General features: G+C 45.4%; 1 protein-coding gene across 5 annotated transcripts in view; it reads left to right on the top strand.

Moving 5' to 3' along the window:
* The window catches only part of zfyve1 (zinc finger, FYVE domain containing 1), a 178493-nt gene that overhangs the window by 43373 nt on the left and 108031 nt on the right, over positions 1-27089 (top strand). For 4 of the 5 annotated variants that reach the window (XM_078233658.1, XM_078233659.1, XM_078233663.1 and 1 more), the window contains exons 4-5: positions 13700-13806; positions 20674-20782. In XM_078233658.1, coding sequence (XP_078089784.1) covers positions 13700-13806; positions 20674-20782 — 216 coding nt within the window. Of the gene's footprint in view, positions 1-10811; positions 10938-13699; positions 13807-20673; positions 20783-27089 lie in introns of those variants that run through there. The other variant, XM_078233661.1, reaches the window with a different exon arrangement.

Below are 27089 nucleotides of genomic sequence, written 5' to 3'. Positions count from 1 at the left end.
ACTATCCTTCTGAACAGCTAAGTAGGAAACCCACAAAGTCACTGGGAACTTTCTTTACATAGGCAAATCAAGTCTCATTCAAGTCATTATGCTCTGATTTGTAATGTTAGTTGAAGGCTTGGGAGTGGAATGATGGTTACACTGCCAGGCAAACACGTCATGATTCAGCTCATGGGCCAGAAAGGGGTCTTCTTAACCTACCCTCAGCCTTGACTACAAAAACTCTAGGAATGTGTTATAGACTAATCCAAAAACAAAAGGATAGTCCCAGTTCATTCTGGACAACTTTCAGCAAAACGTACATTTACAAAAGCAAAATGGCCTAATAAATTGTGGAACTATACTGCCCTTGGGCTTCGCTTGTGCTTAGCTGAGAATATAGTTATAACAGATAGGACATTCGAGTTCCATTCACTGCATTGTTGGTATTGAATAATTGCCAGGCAGCATGGGCGGTGGTGATGCTTTAATGTTTTGATTGAAAGGAAAATCTTCCTATTCCAAATTGCCTCCTGACCAACCTCACTCCCCAAAACTAACTGCCGAGTACCTTCCCCACAGGTTTCCAGCTGAGGCCTCCTGACACTCAATGGTTAGACACTGAATCTCGCTGGATATTGGGCTGGTCTTTAGGAAGAGTTATTTAAACAATGCTCTATCTTTATGGTTCATAGGGCCATCCCTGTCATAAGTACATGTGAAATAGTAGTTTGCTCTGCCACAAGTAAGATAATGGCTGATCTGATTGTGGCCTTAATTTTCTTGCCTGTCACACATAATGGAGGGTGAACTGTAATGAGGATGCAGAGATTCTTCAGCATGATCTGGACAGGTTGGGTGAGTGGGTAAATCAATGGTAGATGCAGTATAACTTGAATAAATGTGAGGTTATTCACTTTGGAAGCAAAAATAAAAAGGCAGGTTACTACCTGAATGGCTATAAATTGGGAGAGGGGAGTGTGCAGCGGGACCTGGGTGTCCTTGTGCACCAGTCACTGAAGGTAAGCATGCAGGTGCAGCAGGCAGTAAAGAAGGCAAATGGTATGTTGGCCTTCATTGCGAGAGATTTCGAGTACAGGAGCAGGGGTGTGTTGTCGCAATTATGCAGGGCCTTGATGAGGCCATACCTAGAATATTGTGTGCAGTTTTAGTCTCCTTTTCTGAGGAAGGATGTTCTTGCTCTTGAGGGAGTGCAGCGAAGGTTTACCAGGTTGATTCCGGGGATGGCGGGACTGATGTGTGAGGAGAGATTGACTAGGTTGGGATTGTTTTTGCTGGAGTTCGGACAAATGAGGGGGATCTCATAGAGACTTATAAAATTCTAACAGGACTAGACAGGGTAGATGCAGGGAGGATGTTCGCGATGGTGGGGGAGTCCTGAACCAGGGGTCACAGCCTGAGGATTTGGGGTAGACCATTTAGGATGGAGGTGAGGAGACATTTCTTCACCCAAAGAGTGATGAGCCTGTGGAATTCATTACCACAGGAAGTAGTTGATGCCAAAACATTGAATGTATTCAAGAGGTGACTAGATATAGCACTTGGGGCGAATGGGATCAAAGGTTATGGGGAGAAAGCAGGATTAGGCTACAGAGTTGGACGATCAGCCATGTCATAATAAATGGCGGAGTAGGCTCGAAGGGCTAAATGGCCTCCTCCTGCTCCTATCTTCTATGTTTCTATAACCTTTAAATCCTTTGATTTAATCCTTTCATCAGCGATCAAGGCAATGCTGGCTAAGCCAGTATTTATTGCCCAACACTGCCCTGGAGGAGATGGTTGTGAGCTGCCTTCTTGAACTGCTGCGGGCCATTTGACGTATGTGCCCTCACAGTGGTGTTGGGAATGGTATTCCAGGATTTTGACCAGCGACAGTACCATGCTGCCTTTGTCAATCTGTCCAACCTAGCCTTGAATATATTCAATAACCCAGCCTCCATTGCACTCTGTGGAAGGGCATTCAAAAGGCTTTGAGAGAAATTGCTCCCCATCTTTGTATTACCTTTGAGCTGTGTCTTCTAGTTTTAGATTCCCTCGTGAGAGGAAACATCCTCAGTATCCACTTTGTCATGTACCTTCAGAATTTTATTTTCATTCATTCATGATATTTGGGCATCACTGGCTCGATCAGCTCATCCCTAATTGCCCTTGAGAAGGTGGTGGTAAGTTGCCACCTCCAACTACCAATTCAGCCTCTGATCTTCGGGGAAGCGTTCTCCAAGGCGGCCTTCATGACACACGACAGCGCAGAGTCACTGAGCAGAGGCTGATAGCCAAGTTCTGCACACATGAGGACGGCCTCAACCGGAATCTTGGGTTCGTGTCACACTATCTGTAACCCCCACGACTTGCCTGGGCTTGCAAAATCTCACGAACTGTCTTGGCTGGAGACAATACACATCTCTTTAACCTGTGCTTAACCCTCTCTCCACTCACATTGTCTGTACCTTTAAGACTTGATTAGCTGTAAAGACTCGCATTCCAACCATTATTTTGTAAATTGAGTTTTTGTGTCTTTATATGCCCTGTTTGTGAACTGAAATCCCACTCATCTGATGAAGGAGGAGCGCTCCGAAAACTAGTGGCTTTTGCTACCAAATAAACCTGTTGGACTTTAACCTGGTATTGTGAGACCTCTTAGTGTGTTTATCTCCAACTACTACAGTCCACATGATGTAGATATACCCACAGTGCTGTTTGGGAGTTCCAGGATTTTGACCCAGCAACAGTGACAGAACAACAATATATTTCCAAGTCAGGATGATGAATGGCTCGGAGAGGAAGTTCCAAGTGGCAGTGTTCCCATTTGTTTTGCTGCCCTTGTCCTTCTAGATGGTAGCCGTGGGTTTAGAAGCTGTTGTTGAAAGAGCCTTCGTGAGTTTCTACAGTGCATCTGGCAGATGGTATAAACTGTTGCCATTGTGTGTCGGTAGTGGATGGAGTGAATGTTTGTGGGTGGGGTGCCAATCAAATGGACTGCTTTATCCTGGATGGTGTCCAGCTTCTTGAGTATTCTTGGAGCTGCACTCATCCAGGCAAGTGGAGAGTATTCCATCACATTCCTGACTTCTACATTTTGATGCTGAACAGACTTTGGGGAGTCAGGAGGTGAGTTACTGCAGGATTCCCAGCTTCAAACCCACTCTTGTAGCCACATTGTACGCAGTATTCTGGGTGAGGCCTTACTTACATCCTGGACAATTGCAACAAAACATCCCTATTTTTAAACTCCATAATGCTCTGCCATAAAGGTCAAAATGCCATTTGCTTTCATAACTACTTGTTGGACCTGCTTGCTAGTCTTTTTTGATTCACGCACCAGAACACCTAGGTCCCTCAGTACTTCACTCACCTGCAGTCTCTCTCCATTTCAATCATAATCTGCATTTTGATTCCTCACATTTCTCCACATTAAACACCATTTCCCATTGCAGAATCGCAATATACTCGTCACAACCTGTCCTTTCATCTATCTTCATATCCAGGTCATTAATGTAAATAGAGAACAGTTGCAGGCTAAGAACTGATCCCTGCGATACTCCGCCAGTTATATCTTTCCACTCTGAAAAGAACCCATTTATTCCAACTCTCTGTTTTCTATGTGACGCCAGTTTTCAATCCATGCTAATACACTTCCTCCAGTTCTATGGACTTTTACTTTATGCACCAGCCTCTTCTGTGGCACCTTATCAAATGCCTGCTGAAAATCTAAATACACTACATCTTCAGATTCACCTCTATCTATTCTCTCTGTTACATCCTCAAAGAATTTGAACAAATATGTCAGATATGATTCACCTTTCATAAAATCATGTTGACTAGGTTTGATTATGTTCAGCTTTCCGAAATGATTAGCTATTTCCTCTTTGATTATTGACTCCAGCATCTTGCCAATAATAGATGTTAAACTAACTGACTTATAGTTCCTTGCCTTCTGCCATTCTCCCTTTTTGAACAAGGGTGTCACATTGGCTGTTTTCCAATCTTTTGGTACCCTCCCGGAATTTAGCGAGTTACCAAAAATTTAAACCAATGGGTTCACTATCTCTACAGCCATTTTCATTAAAACACAAGCATGCAGTTTATCAGGTCCGAGTGACTTGTCCACTTTTAGCACCTTGAGTTTCTTTAATACTCTATCCCTTGTGATTGGGATTATTGTAAGTTCCATTATGTTATTTGAAATCAGCCCCTCTGATAATTTAGTGATATTTGCAATGTCTTCCACAATGAAGATTGATGCAAAAATTTATTTAGCATATCTGCCATTTCTTTGTTTGCTGTTATCAATTCACCCGCCTTGTCCAGTAGAGTGCCCACAAATTCATTTTCTTCCTTATGGACTTTTTAGTTTGATTTGAATTTGATTTGATTTCATCAAATAATTTAGTCTTTTGCTGCTAGATCATAGAATCATAGAATCCCTACAGTGCCGAAGGAGGCCATTCGGCCCATCGAGTCTGCACCGACCACAATCCCACCCAGGCCCTACCCCCACATATTTTGCCCGCTAATCCCTCTAACCTACGCATCTCAGGACTCTAAGGGGCAATTTTTAACCTGGCCAATCAACCTAACCCGCACATCTTTGGACTGTGGGAGGAAACCGAAGCACCCGGAGGAAACCCACGCAGACACGAGGAGAATGTGCAAACTCCACACAGACAGTGACCCGAGCCGGGAATCTAACCTGGGACCCTGGAGCTGTGAAACAGCAGTGCTAACCACTGTGCTACCGTGCCGCCCCCATCCATAGATCCTAAAAGCTTCCGAGTCCTCTAGTCTACCACTACCCCTTGCCACTTTGTACATCGTGCTTTTCAATTTAACATTATCCTTGGCCTCCTGCGTTAGCTCTGGATTATGCCTCTTCCTCGTGGAATCCCTCTTTTAGATTGGGATAAACTCCTGCTGAGCATTTTGGACCAGCTGTTTGAACTTGATTTGATTTGTGATGTAGACAGGGGCATGTCCTCCACTATGCTTTCTGAAGTCGATGACTATCTCCTTTGTTTTGTTGACATTGAGGGAGAGATTATTGTTGCACACCACTTCACAAGATTCTCCGTCTCATCATTGTTTGAGATCCGACCCACTACGTTGGTGTCACCAGCAAACTTGAAAGTTGAGTTGGAGGGGAGTTTGGCCACACAGTCATAGGCATACAAGGAGAATAGTGTGGGGGCTGAGGACACAGCCTTGTGGGGCACCGGTGTTGAGGATGATCATGGGGGAGGTGTTGTTGCCTATCCTTACTGATTGCAGTCTGTGGGTTAGGGAGTTCAGGATCCAGTCACAGAGGGATTAGCCGAGCCCCAGGCCACAGAGTTTGGAGATGGGTTTTGTAGGAATAATGGTGTTAAAGGCTGAGCTGTAGTTGATAAATAGGAACCTGACGTATCTAGTTGTTATGGGGGACTTTAACTTTACAAATATTGACTGGAAAAGCTATAGTTCGAGTACTTTAGAGGGGTCAGTTTTTGTCCAATGTGTGCAGGAAGGCTTCCTGACACAGTATGTAGATAGACCATCAAGAGGCGAGGCCACATTGGATTTGGTACTGGGTATTGAACCAGGCCAGATGTTAGATTTGGAGGTAGGTGAGCACTTTGGTGATAGTGACCACAATTCGATTACGTTTACCTTAGCAATGGAAAGGGATAGGTATATACTGAAGGGCAAGAGTTATAGCTGGGGGAAAGGAAATTATGATGTGATTAGGTGAGATTTAGGTGGCATAGGTTGGGGAAGGAAACTGCAGGGGATGGGCACAATTGTAATGTGGAACTTGTTCAAGGAACAGCTACTACACGTCCTTGAAAAAGAGGCTTTTTACTCTTATGTGAGGAATAAAAGAATGACCAGGGTGAGGTTAGGGCCGGTCAAGGACAGTAGTGGGAACTTGTGTATGGAGTCAGAAGAGATAGGCGAGGTGATGAATGAATAATTTTCTTCAGTGTTAACCAAGGAGAGGGGCCATGTTTTTGAGGAAGAGAAGGTGTTACAGGCTAATAGGCTGGAGGAAATAGATGTTCGGAGGGAGGATGTACTGGCAGTTTTGAATAAACTGAAGGTCGATAAGTCCCCTGGGCCTGATGAAATGTATCCAAGGATTCTTTGGGAGGCAAGGGATGAGATTGCAGAGCCTTTGGCTTTGATCTTTGGGTCCTCGCTGTCCACGGGGATGGTGCCAGAGGACTGGAGAAAGGCGAATGTTGTTCCTCTGTTTAAGAAAGGGAATAGAAATGACCCTGGTAATTATAGACCGGTTAGTCTTACTTTGGTGGTTGGTAAATTGATGGAAAAGGTCCTTGGGGATGGGATTTTCGACCATTTAGAAAGATGCGGATTAATCCGGTATAGTCAGCATGGATTCGTGAAGGGCAAGTCGTGCCTCACAAATTTGATAGAATTTTTTGAGGCGGTAACTAAGTGTGTTGATGAAGGTAGGGCAGTTGATGTCATATACATGGATTTTAGTAAGGCGTTTGATAAGGTCCCCCATGGTCAGCTTATGATGAAAGTAAGGAGGTGTGGGATAGAGGAAAAGTTGGCCAATTGGATAGGTAACTGGCTATCTGATCGAAGACAGAGGGTGGTGGTGGATGGAAAATTTTCGGACTGGAGGCAGGTTGCTAGCGGAGTGCCGCAGGGATCAGTGCTTGGTCCTCTGCTCTTTGTGATTTTTATTAATGACTTAGAGGAGGGGGCTGAAGGGTGGATCAGTAAATTTGCTGATGACACCAAGATTGGTGGAGTAGTGGATGAGGTGGAGGGGTGCTGTAAGCTGCAAAGAGACATAGATAGGATGCAAAGCTGGGCTGAAAAATGGCAAATGGAGTTTAACCCTGATAAATGTGAGATGATTCATTTTGGTAGGACTAATTTAAATGTGGATTACAGGGTCAAAGGTAGGGTTCTGAAGACTGTGGAGGAACAGAGAGATCTTGGGGTCCATATCCACAGATCTCTGAAGGTTGCCACTCAAGTGGATAGAGCTGTGAAGAAGGCCTATAGTGTGTTAGCTTTTATTAACAGGGGGTTGGAGTTTGAGCCGTGGGGTTATGCTGCAACTGTACAGGACCTTGGTGAGACCACATTTGGAATATTGTGTGCAGTTCTGGTCACCTCACTATAAGAAGGATGTGGAAGCAGTGGAAAGAGTGCAGAGGAGATTTGCCAGGATGCTGCCTGGTTTGGAGGGTAGGTCTTGTGAGGAAAGGTTGAGGGAGCTAGGGCTGTTCTCTCTGGAGCGGAGGAGGCTGAGGGGAGACTTAATAGAGGTTTATAAAATGATGAAGGGGATAGATAGAGTGAACGTTCAAAGACTATTTCCTCGGGTGGATGGAGCTATTACAAGGGGGCATAACTATAGGGTTCGTGGTGGGAGATACAGGCAGGATATCAGAGGTAGGTTCTTTACGCAGAGAGTGGTTGGGGTGTGGAATGGACTGCCTGCAGTGACAGTGGAGTCAGACACTTTAGGAACATTTAAGCGGTTATTGGATAGGCACATGGAGCACACCAGGATGATAGGGAGTGGGATAGCTTGATCTTGGTTTCAGATAAAGCTCGGCACAGCATCGTGGGCCGAAGGGCCTGTTCTGTGCTGTACTGTTCTCTGTTCTATGTACCTGTCAGGCAGGGAGGAAGCAGTCGTGTGAGGGACCGTGATTTAGTAAAGAGGTTGAATCTCTTGTGACGAGGAAGAAGGAGACTTATGTTAAAATGAGACGTGAAGGCGCAGTTCGGGCGCTTGAGAGTTACAAGTTAGCCAGGAAGGACATAAAGAAAGAGTTAAGAACCAGGAGGGGACATGAGAAGTCTTTGGCAGGTAGGATCAAGGAAAACCCTAAAGCTTTCCATAGGTATGTCAGGAGTAATCGAATGACTAAGCTAAGATTAGGGCCAGTCAAGGACAGTAGTGGGAAGTTGTGCGTGGAGTCTGAAGAGATAGGAGAGGCACTAAATGAATATTTTTCGTCGGTATTCACACAGGAGAGGGACAGTGTTGTTGAGAGGAGTACTGAGATGCAGGCTGTTGGACTGGACGGGATTGATGTTCATAAGGAGGAGGTGTTAGCAATTCTGGAAAGGGTAAAAATAGATAAGTCCCCTGGGCCGGATGGGATTTATCCTAGGATTCTCTGGGAGGGTAGAGAGGAGATTGCAGAGCCTTTGGCTTTGATCTTTGTGTCGTCATTGTCTATAGGAACCGTGCCAGAAGACTGGAGGATAGCAAATGTTGTCCCCTTGTTTAAGAAGGGGAGTAGGGACAACCCTGGTAATTATAGACCGGTGAGCCTTACTTCTGTTGTGGGCAAAGTTTTTTGGAAAGGCTTATAGGAGATAGGCTTTATAATCATCTAGAAAGGAATAATTTGATTAGGGATAGTCAGCACGGTTTTGTGAAGGGTAGGTCGTGCCTCACAAACCTTATTGAGTTCTTTGAGAAGGTGACCAAAGAGGTGGATGAGGGTAAAGCGGTTGATGTGGTGCATATGGATTTCAGCAAAGCGTTTGATAAGGTTCCCCATAGTAAGCTATTGCAGAAAATACGGACACATGGGATTGAGGGTGATTTAGTGGTTTGGATCAGGAATTGGCTAGCTGTAAGAAAACAGAGGGTGGTAGTTGATGGGAAATATTCATCCTGGAGTTCAGTTACTAGTGGTGTACCGCAAGGATCTGTTTTGGGGCCACTGCTGTTTGTCATTTTTATTCATGACCTGGATGAGGATGTAGAAGGATGGATTAGTAAATTTGCGGATGACACTAAAGTCGGTGGAGTTGTCGACAGTGCGGAGGGAAGTGGCAGGTTACAGAGGGACATAGATAAGCTGCAGAGCTGGGCTGAGAGGTGGCAAATGGAGTTTAATGCGGAAAAGTGTGAGGTGATTCACTTTGGAAGGAGTAACAGGAATACAGAGTACTGGGCTAATGGTATGATACTTGGTAGTGTGGATGAACAGAGGGATCTGGGTATCCATCCATGTGCATAGATCCCTGAAAGTTGGCACCCAGGTTGATAGGGTTGTTAAGAAGGCATGCGGTGTGTTAGCTTTTATTGGTAGAGGGATTGAGTTTCGGAGCCATGAGGTCATGCTGCAACTGTACAAAACTCTGGTGCGGCCGCACTTGGAGTATTGCGTACAGTTCTGGTCGCCGCATTATAGGAAGGATGTGGAAGCTTTGGAAAGGGTGCAGAGGAGATTTACCAGGATGTTGCCTGGTATGGTGGGAAGATCGTATGAGGAAAGGCTGAGGGACTTGAGGTTAAGAGGCATACAAGATGATCAGAGGATTAGATAGGGTGGATAGTGAGAGCTTTTTTCCTCGGATGGTGATAGCTAGCATGAGGGGATATAGTTTTAAATTGAGGGGTGATAGATATAGGGCAGATGTCAGAGGTAGGTTCTTCACTCCGAGAGTAGTAACGGTGTGGAATGCCCTGCCTGCAGCAGTAGTGGACTCGCCAACATTAAGGGCATTTAAATGGTCATTGGATAAACATATGGATGATATTGGAATAGTGTAGGTTAGATGGGCTTTAGATTGGTTTCACAGGTCGGCGCAACATTGAGGGCTGAAGGGCCTGTACTGCGCTGTAATGTTTTATCATATTCAAATGTTGCAATTGGTGCTGTCAACTCATCTATCTTGTTACAAGTGCTTCGAGCATTCAGATAAAGTAAATTTGGCTTTGATTTTTTACAGTTGTTTACAACTCTGGATTTGCTCTGTGTTGCATATTTTTGTTTCTGTTTCCTGCCCCAGCTTGTCGCACTATGACAGACAAGTCTCCCTCACTATCCTGTGCTACCGCTCCCTCATATAACCCTGATTTTTAAAAACTTACTGTTCTTAGATCCCTCCCCCCTCCTAGTTACGGCTCTTGTATGAGTCCTTGCTGTATTATAATGTTCATATGATCTGTTCCTACCTGTAGTTTTCTGTTGATACGCACACAGACTGGTCGCTAATATGCTCTCCTTACTTTAACTTTGACCTCCCAATTTTGTGAACAACTAAAACCTCACCCCCACTCTTTAAAGCCCTCTCTGCTTTCCCAGTTATACAGTCTGCCAGAACACTGGTCCCAGCATGGTCCAGATGTAGGCTGTCCCAATAATACACCCCCCACTTTCTCCAGCACTGATGTCAATGTCCCATGAACTGATACCCACTTCCCCCACACCTGTCTTTGAGCAACACATTCATCATCTCTCTAATTTGGCGAGATGTTCGTCTTCATCAATGACATGTTGAAGGCTCCGGAGGAGATGACGTAGCTTCTCCTAAGAATATCCTTTCCTAAGCTTCTCATAAGAACAGGATATGGCGCTCGACTCATCGATCAACAGTTCTGACGCGCCACAGCAAAAAACCGCACCAACCTCCTCAGAAGACAAACACGGGACACGGTGGACAGAGTACCCTTCGTTGTCCAGTACTTCCCCGGAGCGGAAAAGCTACGGCATCTCCTCCGGAGCCTTCAACATGTCATTGATGAAGACGAACAACTCGCCAAGGCCATCCCCACACCGCCACTTCTTGCCTTCAAACAACCGCACAACCTCAAAGAGACCATTGTCCGCAGCAAACTGCCCAGCCTTCAGGAGAACAGTGACCACAACACCACACAACCCTGCCACAGCAACCTCTGCAAGACGTGCCGGATCATCGACACGGATGCCATCATCTCACATGAGAACACCATCTACCAGGTACACGGTACCTACTCTTGCAACTCGACCAACGTTGTTTACCTGATACGCTGCAGGAAATGATGTCCCGAGGCCAGGTACATTGGGGAAACCATGCAGACGCTATGACAACGGATGAATGAACACCGCTCGACAATCACCAGGCAAGACTGTTCTCTTCCTGTGGGGGAGCACTTCAGCGGTCACGGGCATTCAGCCTCTGATCTTCGGGTAAGCGTTCTCAAGGCGGCCTTCATGACTCACGACAGCGCAGAGTCGCTGAGCAGAAACTGATAGCCAAGTTCCGCCCACATGAGGACGGCCTAAACTGGGATGTTGGGTTTATGTCACACTATCGGTAACCCCCACAGCTTGCCTCCTGGACTTGCAGAATCTCACTAGCTGTCCTGTCTGGAGACAGTACACATCTCTTTAACTGTGCTTAATGCTCCCTTCACTCACGTTGTCTGTATCTTTAAGACCTGGTTGGCTGTAGAGATTCGCATTCTAATTAGTGTTCTGTAACTTGTCAAAATATCATGTTGATTTTGCCTGATTGTACTATGATTTTCTGAATGTTCTGCTGCTACCCCTTTCATAATGGATTCCAGCAATTTCCCAACGACAGAAGTTAAACTGACTGGCCTACAGTTTCCTCCTTTCTGTCTCCCTTCTCTCTTGAATAATGGTGTTTCATTTGTGGCTTTCCAATCGACTATAATCTTTATCCAATATAGGAAATTTTGGAAAATTACAACCAACACATGCACGACCTCTGCAGTCACTTCCTTTAAGATCTTGGGTGCAGGCCATCATATCCAGATGCGCCATTTGACACTGACACTTTGTGGCCATAATAAAGTTCTGGCCAAAAATCCTTTCTCAATTATTGTCAATAAAAATGGCTCAATTAACCACTTTTTTTATTTGTGGGATTTTCTAATTTGTTTCACATTCCCTGACATAGCTACAGTGAAACTTTTGAAGGTAGATTAAAAATGCGTTAGTTGTCACATAGAGTCAAACAAGGATATGGGTTAATGGAGAGGGTAAAATAATGGCAAGCATGGTTTAATACAGAGAAATGATATGTTGTGAAATGATATTTTGTGAAAATGTTTTCCTCTTCAGTTGGAAGAACGTTTTTCAAGACATAGAACTTTAATGGAATTTCTGGATTGTCCTGAATCAGGACATTGAATATGAAAGCAATGAAATCATAGCATCCTAGAATCCCTAGAGTGCAGAAGAATTCATGTCATTCCCAAAACCTTGGCCATTAGTGGAACTGGTTACTGTAAATTAAAATCCATAAAAAATAGAAGGACGACCTGACAGCATTCCTGTTCTCTCAATAAGAGAATTCACAATTGAATTTAGTGCATCGCTAACACAGATTGTCAACAAATTATATCACATTGGCAAGGTCCCCTGCCAGTGGAAACATGTCACTTATAAAAGTAAATGTGCGATGGAGTAAAGGAGAAAGACACACTATTCCACAAGTGAATAGGGGCGGCACGGTAGCACAGTGGTTAGCACTGCTGCTTCACAGCTCCAGGGACCTGGGTTCGATTCCCGGCTTGGGTCACTGTCTGTGTGGAGTTTGCACATTCTCCTCGTGTCTGCGTGGGTTTCCTGCGGGTGCTCCGGTTTCCTCCCACAGTCCAAAGATGTGCGGGTTAGGTTGATTGGCCATACTAAAATTGTCCCTTAGTGTCCTGAGATCTGTAGGTTAGAGGGATTAGGGGGTAAATATGTAGAGATATGGGGGTAGGGCCTGGGTGGGATTGTGGTCGGTGTAGACCTGATGGGCCAAATGGCCTCTTTCTGCATTGTAGGGTTTCTATGATCTTTCTGTCATCTTCTAAGAGGCCATTCCGCGTATCAAGTTTGCACCAACTGTCTTCTGACAGAGTACCTTACCCAGGCTCACACCCCTGACTTATCCCTGTAAACCCACACATTTACTGTGGCTAATCCCATCTAACCTATACATCCTGGGACACTAAGGAGCACTTTATCATGTCCAATCAAGGTAACAAGCACATCTTTGGACTGTAGGAAGAAACTGGAGCACTCAGAGAAGACCCACGGAGAATGAGCAAACTCCACACAGACAGTCACCTAAGGCTAGAATTGAATCACTGGAGCTGTGAGGTCACTGGAGCTGTGAGGCAGCAGTATTAACCATTGTGCCACCATGCTGCCCTGTTGCTGAATCCAATATTAATTTGTTTGTGAAATGCTTTGTAACATTCTGGGAAAATGAACAGGATTTGCAATTCCGGGGAGCCCAATTAAATAAAGGATATAGGAGAGCAATGACAAAGGGCACGTTCAGATCCTATGGATTACCATCAAGCATGGGAGTTTATTGTTGTAAATTAAAACTCAAAAAATGGGGCTATTTTTCATTAGATCCTAAAATTTTAAAACAAAAGGATCCAATAAAGGTCGTCAAACTCGTGCAAAATTTCAATTGGATAAATAATGGAAATTATTTTCACTGGTTGAAGAGTTGTAACAATGGTCCAGCATTTTTGTACATTTTGTTTCCTCCTTTCTGTCTCCCTTCTCTCTTGAATAATGGTGTTTCATTTGTGGCACGGTAGCACAGTGGTTAGCACTGCTGTTTCACAGCTCCAGGGTCCCGGGTTCGATTCCCGGCTCGGGTCACTGTCTGTGTGGAGTTTGCACATTCTCCTCGTGTCTGCGTGGGTTTCCTCCGGGTGCTCCGGTTTCCTCCCACAGTCCAAAGATGTGCGGGTTAGGTTGATTGGCCAGGTTAAAAATTGTCCCTTAGAGTCCTGGGATGCGTAGGTTAGAGGGATTAGCGGGTAAAATATGTGGGGGTAGGGCCTGGGTGGGATTGTGGTCGGTGCAGACTCGATGGGCCGAATGGCCTCCTTCTGCACTGTAGGGTTTCTATGTTTCTATCTCAGAGGAGAAAACCCTGCTGGAATGTTAAGTTTACAAAATCTTCTCTTTAGGCTTTGAGTGAACGCTTTAGTGGAGAAATTGCAGATGACCAAATGGCTCATAGTTGCTTCTTTCCTGATGAATATTTTACTTGCTCCTGCATATGTCTCAGCTGTGGGTAAGTGATTTTTAAAAAAATTATGTGGTAATTTTAGAGGGGAGGCAGAACTGGTTTTTGACAATGCACTTCTTTTGAACGTAGAATTGTGGTCATGCGCAGTAATGGAAGCTGAGTTTAATTAACCTTTTAATAATCATGGGTGAATTGGGTAATCATGGGTTGGAGGCATAAGTTATCTTATTAGGATTATATTGATTATTAGTCCTAAATGCTGCTTTAATAACTGATTTATAATAAACACTGATTTAATAAAATATTAACTCGCTATTTAAATCGACATATTCACTTCATGTTAGTTATGTTAACATGTTTAAAATTCATAATGTAACTAGGTTGAGGATTAAACCCAGCAGAAGCTTCAACAACGGCAAGTGTATTATTACTATAACTGAAGTGAAAAAAAATCCTTGGGAGCAGGAACTTCCTTTTTCGGCAGTCTGACAGCATCTGTGGAGAAAGAAACGAGTTTAATGTTTTAAATCTTTGGATGATCTTTCATCCTTTTGAGCTTGGGTGCAGTTGTTCATGACAGAATTGAGCATGACAGAAATAAAAACAAAATTGCTGGGAAATATTCAGCAGGCCTGGCAGCATCTGAAGAGGGAAAACAGGGTTAACATTTCAAGCTGATGACTCTCTTTCAGAACTGGAGAAATTTAAAGATGTAACAGTTTTTAAGAAAGGCAGGGAAAATAGGACAGAGTCTGTAGCAGGGTAGAGGGAGGGTCAAAATCCTTGAAACCTCTCCTCACAGCTCTGTGGGTGTACTGCTACCAAAATTAATAGTGACATGGCCAAATGCAGGTTAACTAAGGAAAGCCGGCATGGTTTTGTTAAGGGAAAATCATGTTTCACTACTTGCTGGAGTTTTTTGAAGAGGTAATAGAGGGAGTTTGATAAAAGCAATGATGTTGATGTAGTGTACATGGACTTCCAAAAGGCATTTGATACAGTGTCACGCAACAGACTTGTGTGAGTAAAGTTATAACTCATGGAATAAAAGGGGCAATGGCAACATGAATGTGAAATTGACTGAGTGACATGAAACCGGGAGTAGCTAATGGATGTTTTGCAGGTTGGAGGAATGTTTGTAGTGGAATTTCCTAGGTATGAGCATTGGGACCCTTGCTTTTCTTGATATGTCTGAATGACCTGAACCTTGGTGTCCAGGGCATAATTTCAAAGTCTGCAAATAGTACAAAACTTGGAAGCATTGTGAACTATGAAAAGGTTAGTTCAGAACTTCAAAATGGCATAGACAGGTAGGTGAAATGGGCAGACAGGTGGCAGATGAAATTCAGTGGAAGAGAAATGTGAGGTGATTCATTTTTGTATGAAGAACATGGAGAGACAATGTAAAACAAAGGGTAAAACTCTAAAGGGGGTGCAGGAGCAGAGGGACTTGGACATATATGTGCATAAGTCAGTGAAGGAACAGGGCAGGTTGCAAGAGCGGTTAAAAAGCATACAGGCTTTATTAATTGGGGCATCGGGTACAAGAGCAAGGATGTTATGTTGAACTTCTATAATATATTAGTTTGGTCTCAGCTGGGGCATTGCATTCAGTTCTGCATTTCAAGCTTGAGGAAGAATGTTAAGGTATTGGAGAGAATGCAGAGAAAATGCAGGCAAATGATTCCAGGGATGAGGAATTTCAGTTATGAAGATAGATTGGAAAAGTTATGACTGTTTTCTTTGGAGAAATGAAGGCTGAGATTTGACAGAAGTATTCAAAATTGAGGGGTATGGACAGAATAGATAAGGAGAAACTCATTCCGTTTGCCAAAGGATCAAGAATGAAAGGGCACTGATTCAAAGTAGTTGGGAATACACTGATGAGAGTGGTGGAGGCAGGTTCAATTGAAACATTCAAAAGGAAATGACACCGTTGTCTGAAAAGGCAGAGCATTCAGAGTTATGGGAAGAATGGACTAATTGCTTTTTCAGCGATCAGTTTCAGATATGATGGGTTGAATGACCTCCTGCGATGTAACAATTCTATGATGCTGTGATTTTGAAATGGGGAGAGACAATATGAACTAAAATTCGAAAGGGGGAACAGGGGCAAAGAGCCATGAAAGCATATGTGCGCAAATTTTTGGCAGAGCAGTTGAGAAAGTGGTTGAGATGTCTTATGGGATCCTGGGCTTTATAATAAAGAATTGGAGCACAAAAGTCAAAAAAGATGTGAACCACCTTTACAAAACATTGGTTCAGCCTCAACTGGAGTGGTGTGTCAAATTCTGGGCATTGCACTTTAGGATGTGCATGAAGGCTGTAGTAAGAGTTCAGAAACTCATTATGAGCATGATTCCAGGGATGAGGAACTTCAGCTATGTGGATGGATTGGAGAAGCTGCAGCTATCTTCCTTGGAGAAGAGAAAGTAGAGAGGAGGTTTGATGGAGATTTTCAAAATTATAATGGTCAAGACAGATTAGATATAGAGAAAACATTTCCATTAGCAGGAGGGTTGAGAGCAAGGGGTGATTGGCAAAAAACCAAAGGCAACGTGAGAAAAAAGTTTATATGTAGTGAGTGGTTGAGTTCTGGAATGCATTGCCTGGGAGTGGAGTGGAGGAAGGTTGAATCATGATTTTGTGAAGAAAATTGGATAAGCACCTGAAGGGAAAAGAAATTACAGGGCGACGGAGATTAGGACTAGCTAAATTGCTCTTGCAGAGTATTGGCAGGATCTTGGCAGACAGAATGACAACTTTTGTGCTGTAAGCTGTATAAAGTTTGGAATGTATATTTCCTTGTCATTCGCCGGGTTAGGGATAGTGAGGAGGTCATTGACAGGAGCTATTGGCAGGTGGTCACACCGGGACCACGGGAGGAGGGTAACTGGGTAACAGTGAGGAAGGAGAAAGCTCGGGTGATGGTGAGCACCCCGGTGGATGTGCCCCTTAATAATAAGTACTCCTGTCTGAGTACTACTGGGGTGGACAGCCCACCTGGGGGAAGCAGCGGTGGCAGTGTCTCTGGAGCTGAGCCTGGCCCAGTAGTGCAAAGGGGTAAGGAAAGGAGGGTAGTGCTAATTGGGGACTCTACGGTGAGAGGGTCAGATAGGCGTTTTTGCGGACACAGACGGGACTCTCGGATGGTGGTTTGCCTCCCTGGTGCAGGGGTCCAGGATGTCTCTGGTCGAGTCCCAGAAATCCTGAAGGGGGAGGGAGAGGAGCCCAAGGTCGTGATGCATATAGGTACTGCTGACATAGGTAGGAAGAGGGAAGGGGTCATGAAAAGAGAATATAGGGAGTTGGGTAGACAGCTGAGAAAGAGGAATGCAAAGGTAGTAATCTCGGGATTGCTGCCTGTGCCGCGGGAGAGTGAGAACAGGAATCGGTGGAGAATTAATGCGTGGCTGAGGGACTGGAGCAAGGGACAAGGATTTGGGTACTTGGATCATTGGGACCTCTTTAGGGGCAGGTGTGACCTGTTTAAAAAAGACGGGTGGCACTTGAATCCCAGGGGGACCAATATCCTGGCGGGAAGGTTGGCTAAGGCTACTGGTGAGACTTTAAACTAGAAAGGTTGGGGGGAGGGAATCGAAATGAGGGGACTGAGAGCGAGGAGGTTAGCTCGCAAATAGATAAGGAATGTAGACAGGGTAAGAGGGAGGTTAGACGAGTGAGGGAGAAGGGAAGTGCTCAGGCTGAAGGTCTGAGATGTGTCTATTTTAATGCCAGGAGTGTAGTGAATAAAGTGGATGAGCTTGGAGCGTGGATTGCTGCTTCGAATTGTGATGTGGTGGCCATTACGGAGACTTGGATGTCTCAGGGACAGGACTGGGTGCTTCAGGTGCCGGGTTTTAGATGTTTCAGGAAGGACAGGGAGGGAGGCAAGAGAGGGGGGGGAGTGGCACTGTTGATCAGGGATAGTGTCACGGCTGTAGAGAAGGTGGACGCCGTGGAGGGACTGACTACGGAATCTCTGTGGGTGGAGGTTAGGAACAGGAAGGGGTCGGTAACTTTGCTGGGTGTTTTCTATAGGCCGCCCAATAGTAACAGAGATGTTGAGGAGCAGATGGGGAAACAGATCCTGGAGAGATGTAGGAATAACAGAGTTGTCGTGATGGGAGATTTTAATTTCCCAAACATAGATTGGAATATCCCTAGGGCTAGGGGTTTGGATGGAGAGGAGTTTGTTAGGTGTGTCCAGGAGAGTTTCCTGACACAGTATGTGGATAAGCCTACTAGAGGAGAGGCTGTTCTTGATCTGGTGCTGGCTAATGAACCTGGACAGGTGGAGGATCTCTCGGTGGGTGAGCATCTTGGGGATAGCGATCATAATTCTATCTCCTTCACGATAGCATTGGAAAGAGATAGGGTCAGGCAGGCTAGGAAAGTGTTTCTCTGGAGTAAAGGGAAATACAGTGTCATCAGGGAGGAAATTAGACGGGTAAATTGGAAGGAGGCATTCTTGGGGAAAAGTACCGAAGGAAAGTGGAGGATTTTCAAGGAATGTTTGTCTGGAGCTCTGCATGACAACGTTCCGATGAGACAGGGGGGTGTTGGTAGGGTACGGGAACCGTGGTGCACGAAGGTTGTGATGAACCTGGTAAATAAGAAAAGAGAGGCGTACAGAAGGTTCAGAGAGCTAGGATGTGTTAAGGATTTAGAGGAGTATACGCGATGTAGGAAGGAGCTTAAGAAGGAAATTAGGAGAGCGAGAAGGGGTCATGAGAAGACCTTGGCGGGTAAGATTAAGGAGAATCCCAAGGCTTTCTACAAATATGTCAAGAGTAAAAGGATGAGATGTGAAGGCATAGGACCCTTAAAAGGTGAAGGGGGAAAAGTTTGTGCGGAACCGTTAGAAATGGCGGAGGTGCTTAATGAATACTTTACCTCGGTATTCACGGTGGAAAGGGATCTGGGTGGTTGTACTGCTGGATTGCGGAGGACAGAAAGGATCGAGCATGTGGACATAAAGAAAGAGGATGTGTTGGAACTATTGAATGGCATCAAGGTTGGTAAGTCGCCGGGACCGGATGGGATGTACCCCAGGTTACTGTGGGAGGCGAGGGAGGAGATTGCGGAGCCTTTGGCGATGATCTTTGCATCGTCGATGGAGACGGGAGAGGTTCCGGAGGATTGGAGGATTGCGGATGTGGTCCCTATATTCAAGAAAGGGAACAGGGACAGCCCGGGAAATTACCGACCGGTGAGTCTAACCTCAGTGGTTGGTAAGTTGATGGAGAGGATCCTGAGAGACAGGATTTATGATCATCTAGAGAAGTTTAGTATGATCAAAAGTAGTCAGCACGGCTTTGTCAGGGGCAGGTCGTGCCTTACGAGCCTGGTTGAGTTCTTTGAAAATGTGACCAAGCACATTGACGAAGGAAGAGCGGTGGATGTGGTCTATATGGACTTCAGCAAAGCGTTCGATAAGGTCCCCCATGCAAGACTTCTTGAGAAAGTGAGAGGGCATGGGATCCAAGGGGCTGTTGCCTTGTGGATCCAGAACTGGCTTGCCTGCAGAAGGCAGAGAGTGGCTGTGGAGGGGTCTTTCTCTGCATGGAGGTCAGTGACCAGTGGAGTGCCCCAGGGATCTGTTCTGGGACCCTTGCTGTTTGTCATTTTCATAAATGACCTGGATGAGGAAGTGGAGGGATGGGTTGGTAAGTTTGCTGACGACACCAAGGTAGGTGGTGTTGTGGATAGTTTGGAGGGATGTCAGAAGTTGCAGCGAGACATAGATAGAATGCAAGACTGGGCGGAGAAGTGGCAGATGGACTTCAACCCGGATAAGTGTGTAGTGATCCATTTTGGCAGATCCAATGGGATGAAGCAGCAGTATAAAATGAAGGGTACCATTCTTAGCAGTGTAGAGGATCAGAAGGACCTTGGGGTCCGGGTCCATAGGACTCTTAAATCGGCCTCGCAGGTGGAGGATGCGGTCAAGAAGGCGTATGGCGTACTAGCCTTCATTAATCGAGGGATTGAGTTTAGGAGTCGGGAGATAATGCTGCAGCTTTATAGGACCCTGGTTAGACCCCACTTGGAGTACTGCGCGCAGTTCTGGTCACCTCATTACAGGAAAGATGTTGAAGCCATTGAAAGGGTGCAGAGGAGATTTACAAGGATGTTGCCTGGATTGGGGGGCATGCCTTATGAGGATAGGTTGAGGGAGCTTGGTCTCTTCTCCCTGGAGAGACGAAGGATGAGAGGTGACCTGATAGAGGTTTACAAGATGTTGAGGGGTCTGGATAGGGTGGACTCTCAGAGGCTATTTCCAAGGGCTGAAATGGTTGCTACGAGAGGACACAGGTTTAAGGTGCTGGGGGGTAGGTACAGGGGGGATGTCAGGGGTAAGTTTTTCACTCAGAGGGTGGTGGGTGAGTGGAATCGGCTGACGTCGGTGGTGGTGGAGGCAAACTCGTTGGGGTCTTTTAAGAGACTTCTGGATGAGTACATGGGATTTAATGGGATTGAGGGCTATAGATAGGCCTAGAGGTGGGGATGTGATCGGCGCAACTTGTGGGCCGAAGGGCCTGTTTGTGCTGTGGCTTTCTATGTTCTATGTTCTATGTTCTATGTTCTATGTTCTCAAGTCCTATATTCTTAATTTATTTGAATTTCAAGATGGCACAGAGCGGCTCAGATGGTTGCTAAACCCAGGTTGCTGTTCAGACCTCCAAGAAAATGGTACTATACTTGTTTGGGAAGATTTTGCATTCTTCTGTCTAGATGTTCAGTGTCTAGCTGTCAAGTGATTTCAAATAAATTAGAAATTGATACCGGCTGTTTCAGAATTAGTGCCCATTTCCTTCATTCTGATTATTCAAGTTTTATCCTGTCAATTTGGAATAATTTTAGTGTCTAGATTTGCTGATATTTTTGGTGTTGTAATGTTGCCCTTAGGATTGGCTGCAAGAACAGTATGAATCATGCAAAGGATGGCATTCCTCATGAATCTGAAAGCCGCTGCAGCTACTCACACCAGTATGATAACAGAGTGTATACCTGCAAGGTGAGTGCATTTCATATATTGACATTAGTTTTGCTATGGTGATAATCCTGTAGTTCAAGCCTAGGGAGCATCTATAGAGAAGGCAATCCACAGTAACATAACTCTACAAGATCAGCATATTTCATCAATTCTGCTGGAAAATAGATTTAAGTCTTAACGTATATTTGTATAACACCTTAGTGCAGCAGACCATCTTAATTTTGATGGCAGACCTGAGGAATTCAGAAAGGTGGCTGAAAATGTATCAAGGTGATGGCTTTAAGAACATTTATTGGAGGTGAGAAGTTGATTAGGGCCTTTAGATTTAAGGGAGAGAGTTCCAGAGAATGGGGCATGGTGACTTAAAACTCTTTACTCATTGTCTAACACATTATTTCTCAATTGATTTGCACCTTACAGCATAAGATTTTCTTTTAATTCCTTTTCTGAATTATTACAGAACCTATATTTTCATGGATCTGTGGTTAATGTCAGCTAGACTGTGGCAGCATTTGTTCACTTATCATCATTCTTGGTTAGTTAGGAGTTGATAGAAATTTTATAACTTGAATTTTATAATCCCTGGCTCTGGAGGAGCATCCAGGACTATGAAGTCCATCATTGCTTGAGTCAGTGGTGAACTTGGACTGTGAGCTGCTCTCAGATGATCTCTGAGCTTTAAATAATTATTTCTCCATTAGATTGACCTTAAGAGCCAGATTGCATCTTTGTGTAATGTTTTATGGCATATAAATTTATAACTAACTTCCATTAATATTCCCCTTTTCAACAGGACACATTTAGCTAGTGAGTTACTATTTAAGAACTCCCCATATCATATTAATGGATAAAAAATGAAAAATATTTTTAAAGTTGGAAGCATAATTTACACTTTTATGAAAGCCCTTAAAAGTTGATAAAAATAAATAAGATTTGGTAAAGTCTGTATCCAATTTTAAAATTACATTTTACATTCTGCATTAAGTTTCACATAGATAAGCAAGTTTTGGAATTAAGAAACACCAAATCAAAGATAATTGATGAAGGAAGGGCTGTGGATGTAGTTTATAAGGACATTTGGCAAGGTCCCACATGGCAAACTAAAATCACATGGGATTTGATGTGGGCTGGCTAGATGGATACGGAACTGGCTTGGTCATAAAAGACAGAGTGGCGGTGGAAGGGTGTTTTTTCAGAATGGAGATCTGTAGCTAGTGCTGTTCCGGAGAGATCAGTGCTGGGACCTCTGTTGTTTGTAGTATATATAAATGATCTGGAGGAAAATGTGGGTGGTCTGATTAGTAAGTTTAAACACAGAAACATAGAAGATAGGAGCAGGAGGAGGCCATTTGGCCCTTCGAGCCTGCTCCACCATTCATTGCAATAATGGCTGATCATCCAACTCGATAGCCTAATCCTGCTTTTTCCCCATAACCTTTGATCCCATTCGCCCCAAATGCTATATCTAGCCGCCTCCTGAATACATTCAATGTTTAGGCATCAACTACTTCCTGTGGTAATGAATTCCACAGGTTCACCACTCTTTGGGTAAAGAAATGTCTCCTCACCTCCATCCTAAATAGTCTACCCAGAATCCTCAGACTGTGACCCCTGGTTCTGGACTCCCCCACCATCGGGAATATCCTCCCTGCATCTACCCTGTCTAGTCCTGTTAGAATTTTATATGAGATCCCACCCCCTCATTTGTCTGAACTCCAGCGAAAACAATCCTAGTCAATCTCTCCTCGTACATCAGTCCTGCCATCCCTGGAATCAGCCTGGAAAACCTTTGCTGCATTCCCTCAAGAGCAAGAACATCCTTCTGCAGAAAAGGAGATCAAAACTGCTCACAATACTCTTGGTGTGATCTCACCAAGGCCCTGTATAATTGTAGCAAAGAACAATACAACACAGGAACAGGCCCTTCGGCCCTCCAAGCCCGTGCCGCTCCCTGGTCCAAACTAGACCATTCTTTTGTATCCCTCCATTCCCACTCCGTTCATATGGCTATCTAGATAAGTCTTAAACGTTCCCAGTGTGTCTGCCTCCACCACCTTGTCTGGCAGCGCATTCCAGGCCCCCACCACCCTCTGTGTAAAATATGTCCTTCTGATATCTGTGTTAAACCTCCCCCCCCCCTTCAGCTTGAACCTATGACCCCTCGTGAACGTCACCACCGACCTGGGGAAAAGCTTCCCACCGTTCACCCTATCTATGCCTTTCATAATTTTATACACCTCTATTAAGTCTCCCCTCATCCTCCGTCTTTCCAGGGAGAACAACCCCAGTTTACCCAATCTCTCCTCATAACTAAACCCCTCCATACCAGGCAACATCCTGGTAAACCTCCTCTGTACTCTCTCCAAAGCCTCCATGTCTTTCTGGTAGTGTGGCGACCAGAACTGGACGCAGTATTCCAAATGCGGCCGAACCAACGTTCTATACAACTGCAACATCAGACCCCAACTTTTATACTCTATGCCCCGTCCTATAAAGGCAAGCATGCCATATGCCTTCTTCACCACCTTCTCCACCTGTGACGTCACTTTCAAGGATCTGTGGACTTGCACACCCAGGTCCCTCTGCGTATCTACACCCTTTATGGTTCTGCCATTTATCGTATAGCTCCTCCCTACATTATTTCTACCAAAATGCATCACTTCGCATTTATCAGGATTGAACTCTATCTGCCATTTCTTTGCCCAAATTTCCAGCCTATCTATATCCTTCTGTAGCTTCTGACAATGCTCCTCACTATCTGCAAGTCCTGCCAATTTTGTGTCGTCCGCAAACTTACTGATCACCCCAGTTACACCACCTTCCAGATCGTTTATATAAATCACAAACAGCAGAGGTCCCAATACAGAGCCCTGCGGAACACCACTAGTCACAGGCCTCCATCCGGAAAAAGACCCTTCCACTACCACCCTCTGTCTTCTGTGACCAAGGTAAGAAGTCTCACAACACCAGGTTAAAGTCCAACAGGTTTATTTGGTAGCAAATACCATAAGCTTTCGGAGCGATGCCCCTTCGTCAGATGGAGTGGTCTCTGTTCTCCAACAGTGCACAGACACAGAAATCAAGTTACAGAATACTAATTAGAATGCAAATCTCTACAGCCAGCCAGGTCTTAAAAGGTACAGATAATGTGGGTGGAGGGAACATTAAACACAGGTTAAAGAGATGTGTATTGTCTCCAGACAGAACAGCTCGTGATATTATGCAAGATCAGGGGGAAAGCTGTGGCGAGCTGTGGGGGTTACTGATAATGTGACATAAATCCAACATCCCGGTTTAGGCCATCCTCATGTGTGCAGAACTTGGCTATCAGTTTCTGCTCAGCGACTCTGCGCTGTCGTGTGTTGTGAAGGCCGCCTTGGAGAACGCTTACCTGAAGATCCAAGGCTGAATGCCCGTGACTGCTGAAGTGCTCCCCCACAGGAAGAGAACAGTCTTGCCTGGTGATTGTCGAGCGGTGTTCATTCATCCGTTGTCGTAGCGTCTGCATGGTTTCCCCAATGTACCATGCCTCGGGACATCCTTTCCTGCAGCGTATCAGGTAGACAACGTTGGCTGAGTTGTAAGAGTATGTACCGTGTACCTGGTAGATGGTGTTCTCACGTGAGATGATGGCATCCGTGTCGATGATCCGGCATGTCTTGCAGAGGTTGCTGTGGCAGGGTTGTGTGGTGTCATTGTCACTGTTCTCCTGAAGGCTGGGTAGTTTGCTGCGGACAATGGTCTGTTTGAGGTTGTGTGGTTGTTTGAAGGCAAGAAGTGGGGGTGTGGGGATGGCCTTGGCGTGATGTTTGTCTTCATCAATGACATGTTGAAGGCTCCGGAGGAGATGCCGTAGCTTCTCCGCTCCGGGGAAGTACTGGACGACGAAGGGTACTCTGTCCACCGTGTCCCGTGTTTGTCTTCTGAGGAGGTCGGTGCGGTTTTTCGCTGTGGCGCGTCGGAACTGTTGGCCGATGAGTCGAGCACCATATCCTGTTCTTATGAGGGCGTCTTTCAGCGTCTGGAGGTGTCTGTTGCGATCCTCCTCATCTGAGCAGATCCTGTGTATTCGGAGGACTTGTCCGTAGGGGATGGCTTCTTTTACGTGTTTAGGGTGGAAGCTGGAGAAGTGGAGCATCATGAGGTTATCCGTGGGCTTGCGGTACAGTGAGGTGCTGAGGCGACCATCCTGAATGGAGATGCGTGTGTCCAAGAATGCAACCGATTCCGGAGAGTAGTCCATGGTGAGTCTGATGGTGGGATGGAACTTGTTGATGTCATCATATAGTTGTTTCAGTGATTGCTCACCATGACTCCAAAGGAAGAAAATGTCATCGATGTATCTAGTGTATAGCATCGATTGAAGGTCCTGTGCGGTGAAGAAGACTTGTTCGAACCTGTACATGAAGATGTTGGCATATTGAGTTGCGAATTTTGTCCCCATGGCTGTTCCGTGTGTCTGGATGAAGAACTGGTTGTTGAAGGTGAAGATATTGTGGTCCAGGATGAAGCGGATGAGTTGTAAGATTGCATCTGGAAACTGGCAGTTGACGGCATTGAGTACTGAGGCCGTTGCAGCAATGCCATCATCGTGGGGGATGCTGGTGTAGAGTGCCGAGACATCCATTGTGACGAGGAGTGCTCCTGGTTCAACTGCTCCATGTGTGCCGAGTTTCTGTAGGAAGTCCGTAGTGTCGCGACAAACGCTGGGGGTTCTTTGTACAATGGGTTTCAAGATGCCCTCGACATAGCCGGAGAGGTTCTCACACAGGGTTCCATTTCCTGAAACAATGGGACGGCCGGGTGTGTTTGCCTTGTGTATTTTTGGGAGGCAGTAGAGATCTCCAACGCGTGGAGTACGTGGGATGAGAGCACGGAGGGTGCTCTGAAGGTCCGGATCAAAAGTTTTGATCAGAGTGTTGAGTTGACGGGTGTGTTCTTTGGTCGGATCTGTGGGTAACTGTCTGTAGTGTTCCTCGTTGTTCAGTTGTCGGTACACTTCTTTGCAGTAATCCGTTCTGTTCAGTATGACGATGGCCCCTCCTTTGCTGGTTTGATGACAATGTTGCGGTTGGTCTTGAGAGCGTGGATGGCGTTGCGTTGTGCTTGGGTGATGTTCGGTGCTGCCTTGTGAGTGCGGCTGATGAATTTGGTGTTGACGCACCTCCTGATGGCTTGGGCATTCATGTCAAGTCGAGGGCAGCGGCCTTCCGGAGGAGTCCAATTCGACTCTTTCCTCTTCGGTTGCACTGCAGATCTCTCTGTCTGCTGTTCCGGTTCATTTGCTGTCTCATTGTGTTCGCTGTTGGCCTCTTGGGGTTTGTGGAAGAACTCCCGCAGCTTCTGTGACCAAGCCAGTTCTCCACCCATCTAGCCACCTCCCCCTTCATCCCATGAGATCCAACCTTTTTCACCAGCCTACCATGAGGGACTTTGTCAAACGCTTTACTAAAGTCCATATAGACGACATCCTCGGCCCTTCCCTCGTCAACCATTCTAGTCACTTCTTCAAAAAACTCCACTAGGTTAGTGAGGCATGACCTCCCTCTCACAAAACCATGCTGACTATCGTTAATGAGTTTATTCCTTTCTAAATGCACATACATCCTATCTCTAAGAATCTTCTCCAACAACTTCCCCACCACGGAAGTCAAGCTCACTGGCCTATAATTACCCGGGTTATCCTTCCTACCCTTCTTAAATAACGGGACCACATTAGCTATCCTCCAATCCTCTGGGACCTCACCTGCGTCCAGTGACGAGACAAAGATTTGCGTCAGAGGCCCAACGATTTCATCTCTCGTCTCCCTGAGCAGCCTTGGATAGATTCCATCAGGCCCTGGGGATTTGTCAGTCTTTATATTCTCTAACAAACCTAACACTTCCTCCCTTGTAATGGAGATTTTCTCCAACGGTTCAACACTCCCCCCCGAGACACTCCCAGTCAACACATCCCTCTCCTTTGTGAATACCGACGCAAAGTATTCATTTAGGATCTCCCCTACTTCTTTGGGCTCCAAGCATAATTCCCCACTTTTGTCCCTGAGAGGTCCGATTTTTTCCCTGACAACCCTTTTGTTCCTAACGTATGAATAAAATGCCTTGGGATTCTCCTTAATCCTGTCTGCCAAGGACATTTCGTGACCCCTTTTTGCCCTTCTAATTCCCCGTTTGAGTTCTTTCCTACTTTCTTTGTACTCCTCCAGAGCTCCCTCCATTTTTAGCTGCCTGGACCTAACATACGCCTCTCTTTTCTTTTTGACCAGTCCCTCAATTTCCCTGGTTATCCACGGTTCTCTAATCCTACCCTTCCTATCCTTTTTTACAG

The sequence above is a fragment of the Mustelus asterias genome, chromosome 18 (genome assembly GCF_964213995.1).
Source record: "Mustelus asterias chromosome 18, sMusAst1.hap1.1, whole genome shotgun sequence".
NCBI classification, from domain to species: domain Eukaryota; kingdom Metazoa; phylum Chordata; class Chondrichthyes; order Carcharhiniformes; family Triakidae; genus Mustelus; species Mustelus asterias.
The sequence above is the reverse complement of the archived record's forward strand: the minus strand, read 5'-3'. Positions and strand labels throughout refer to the sequence as shown.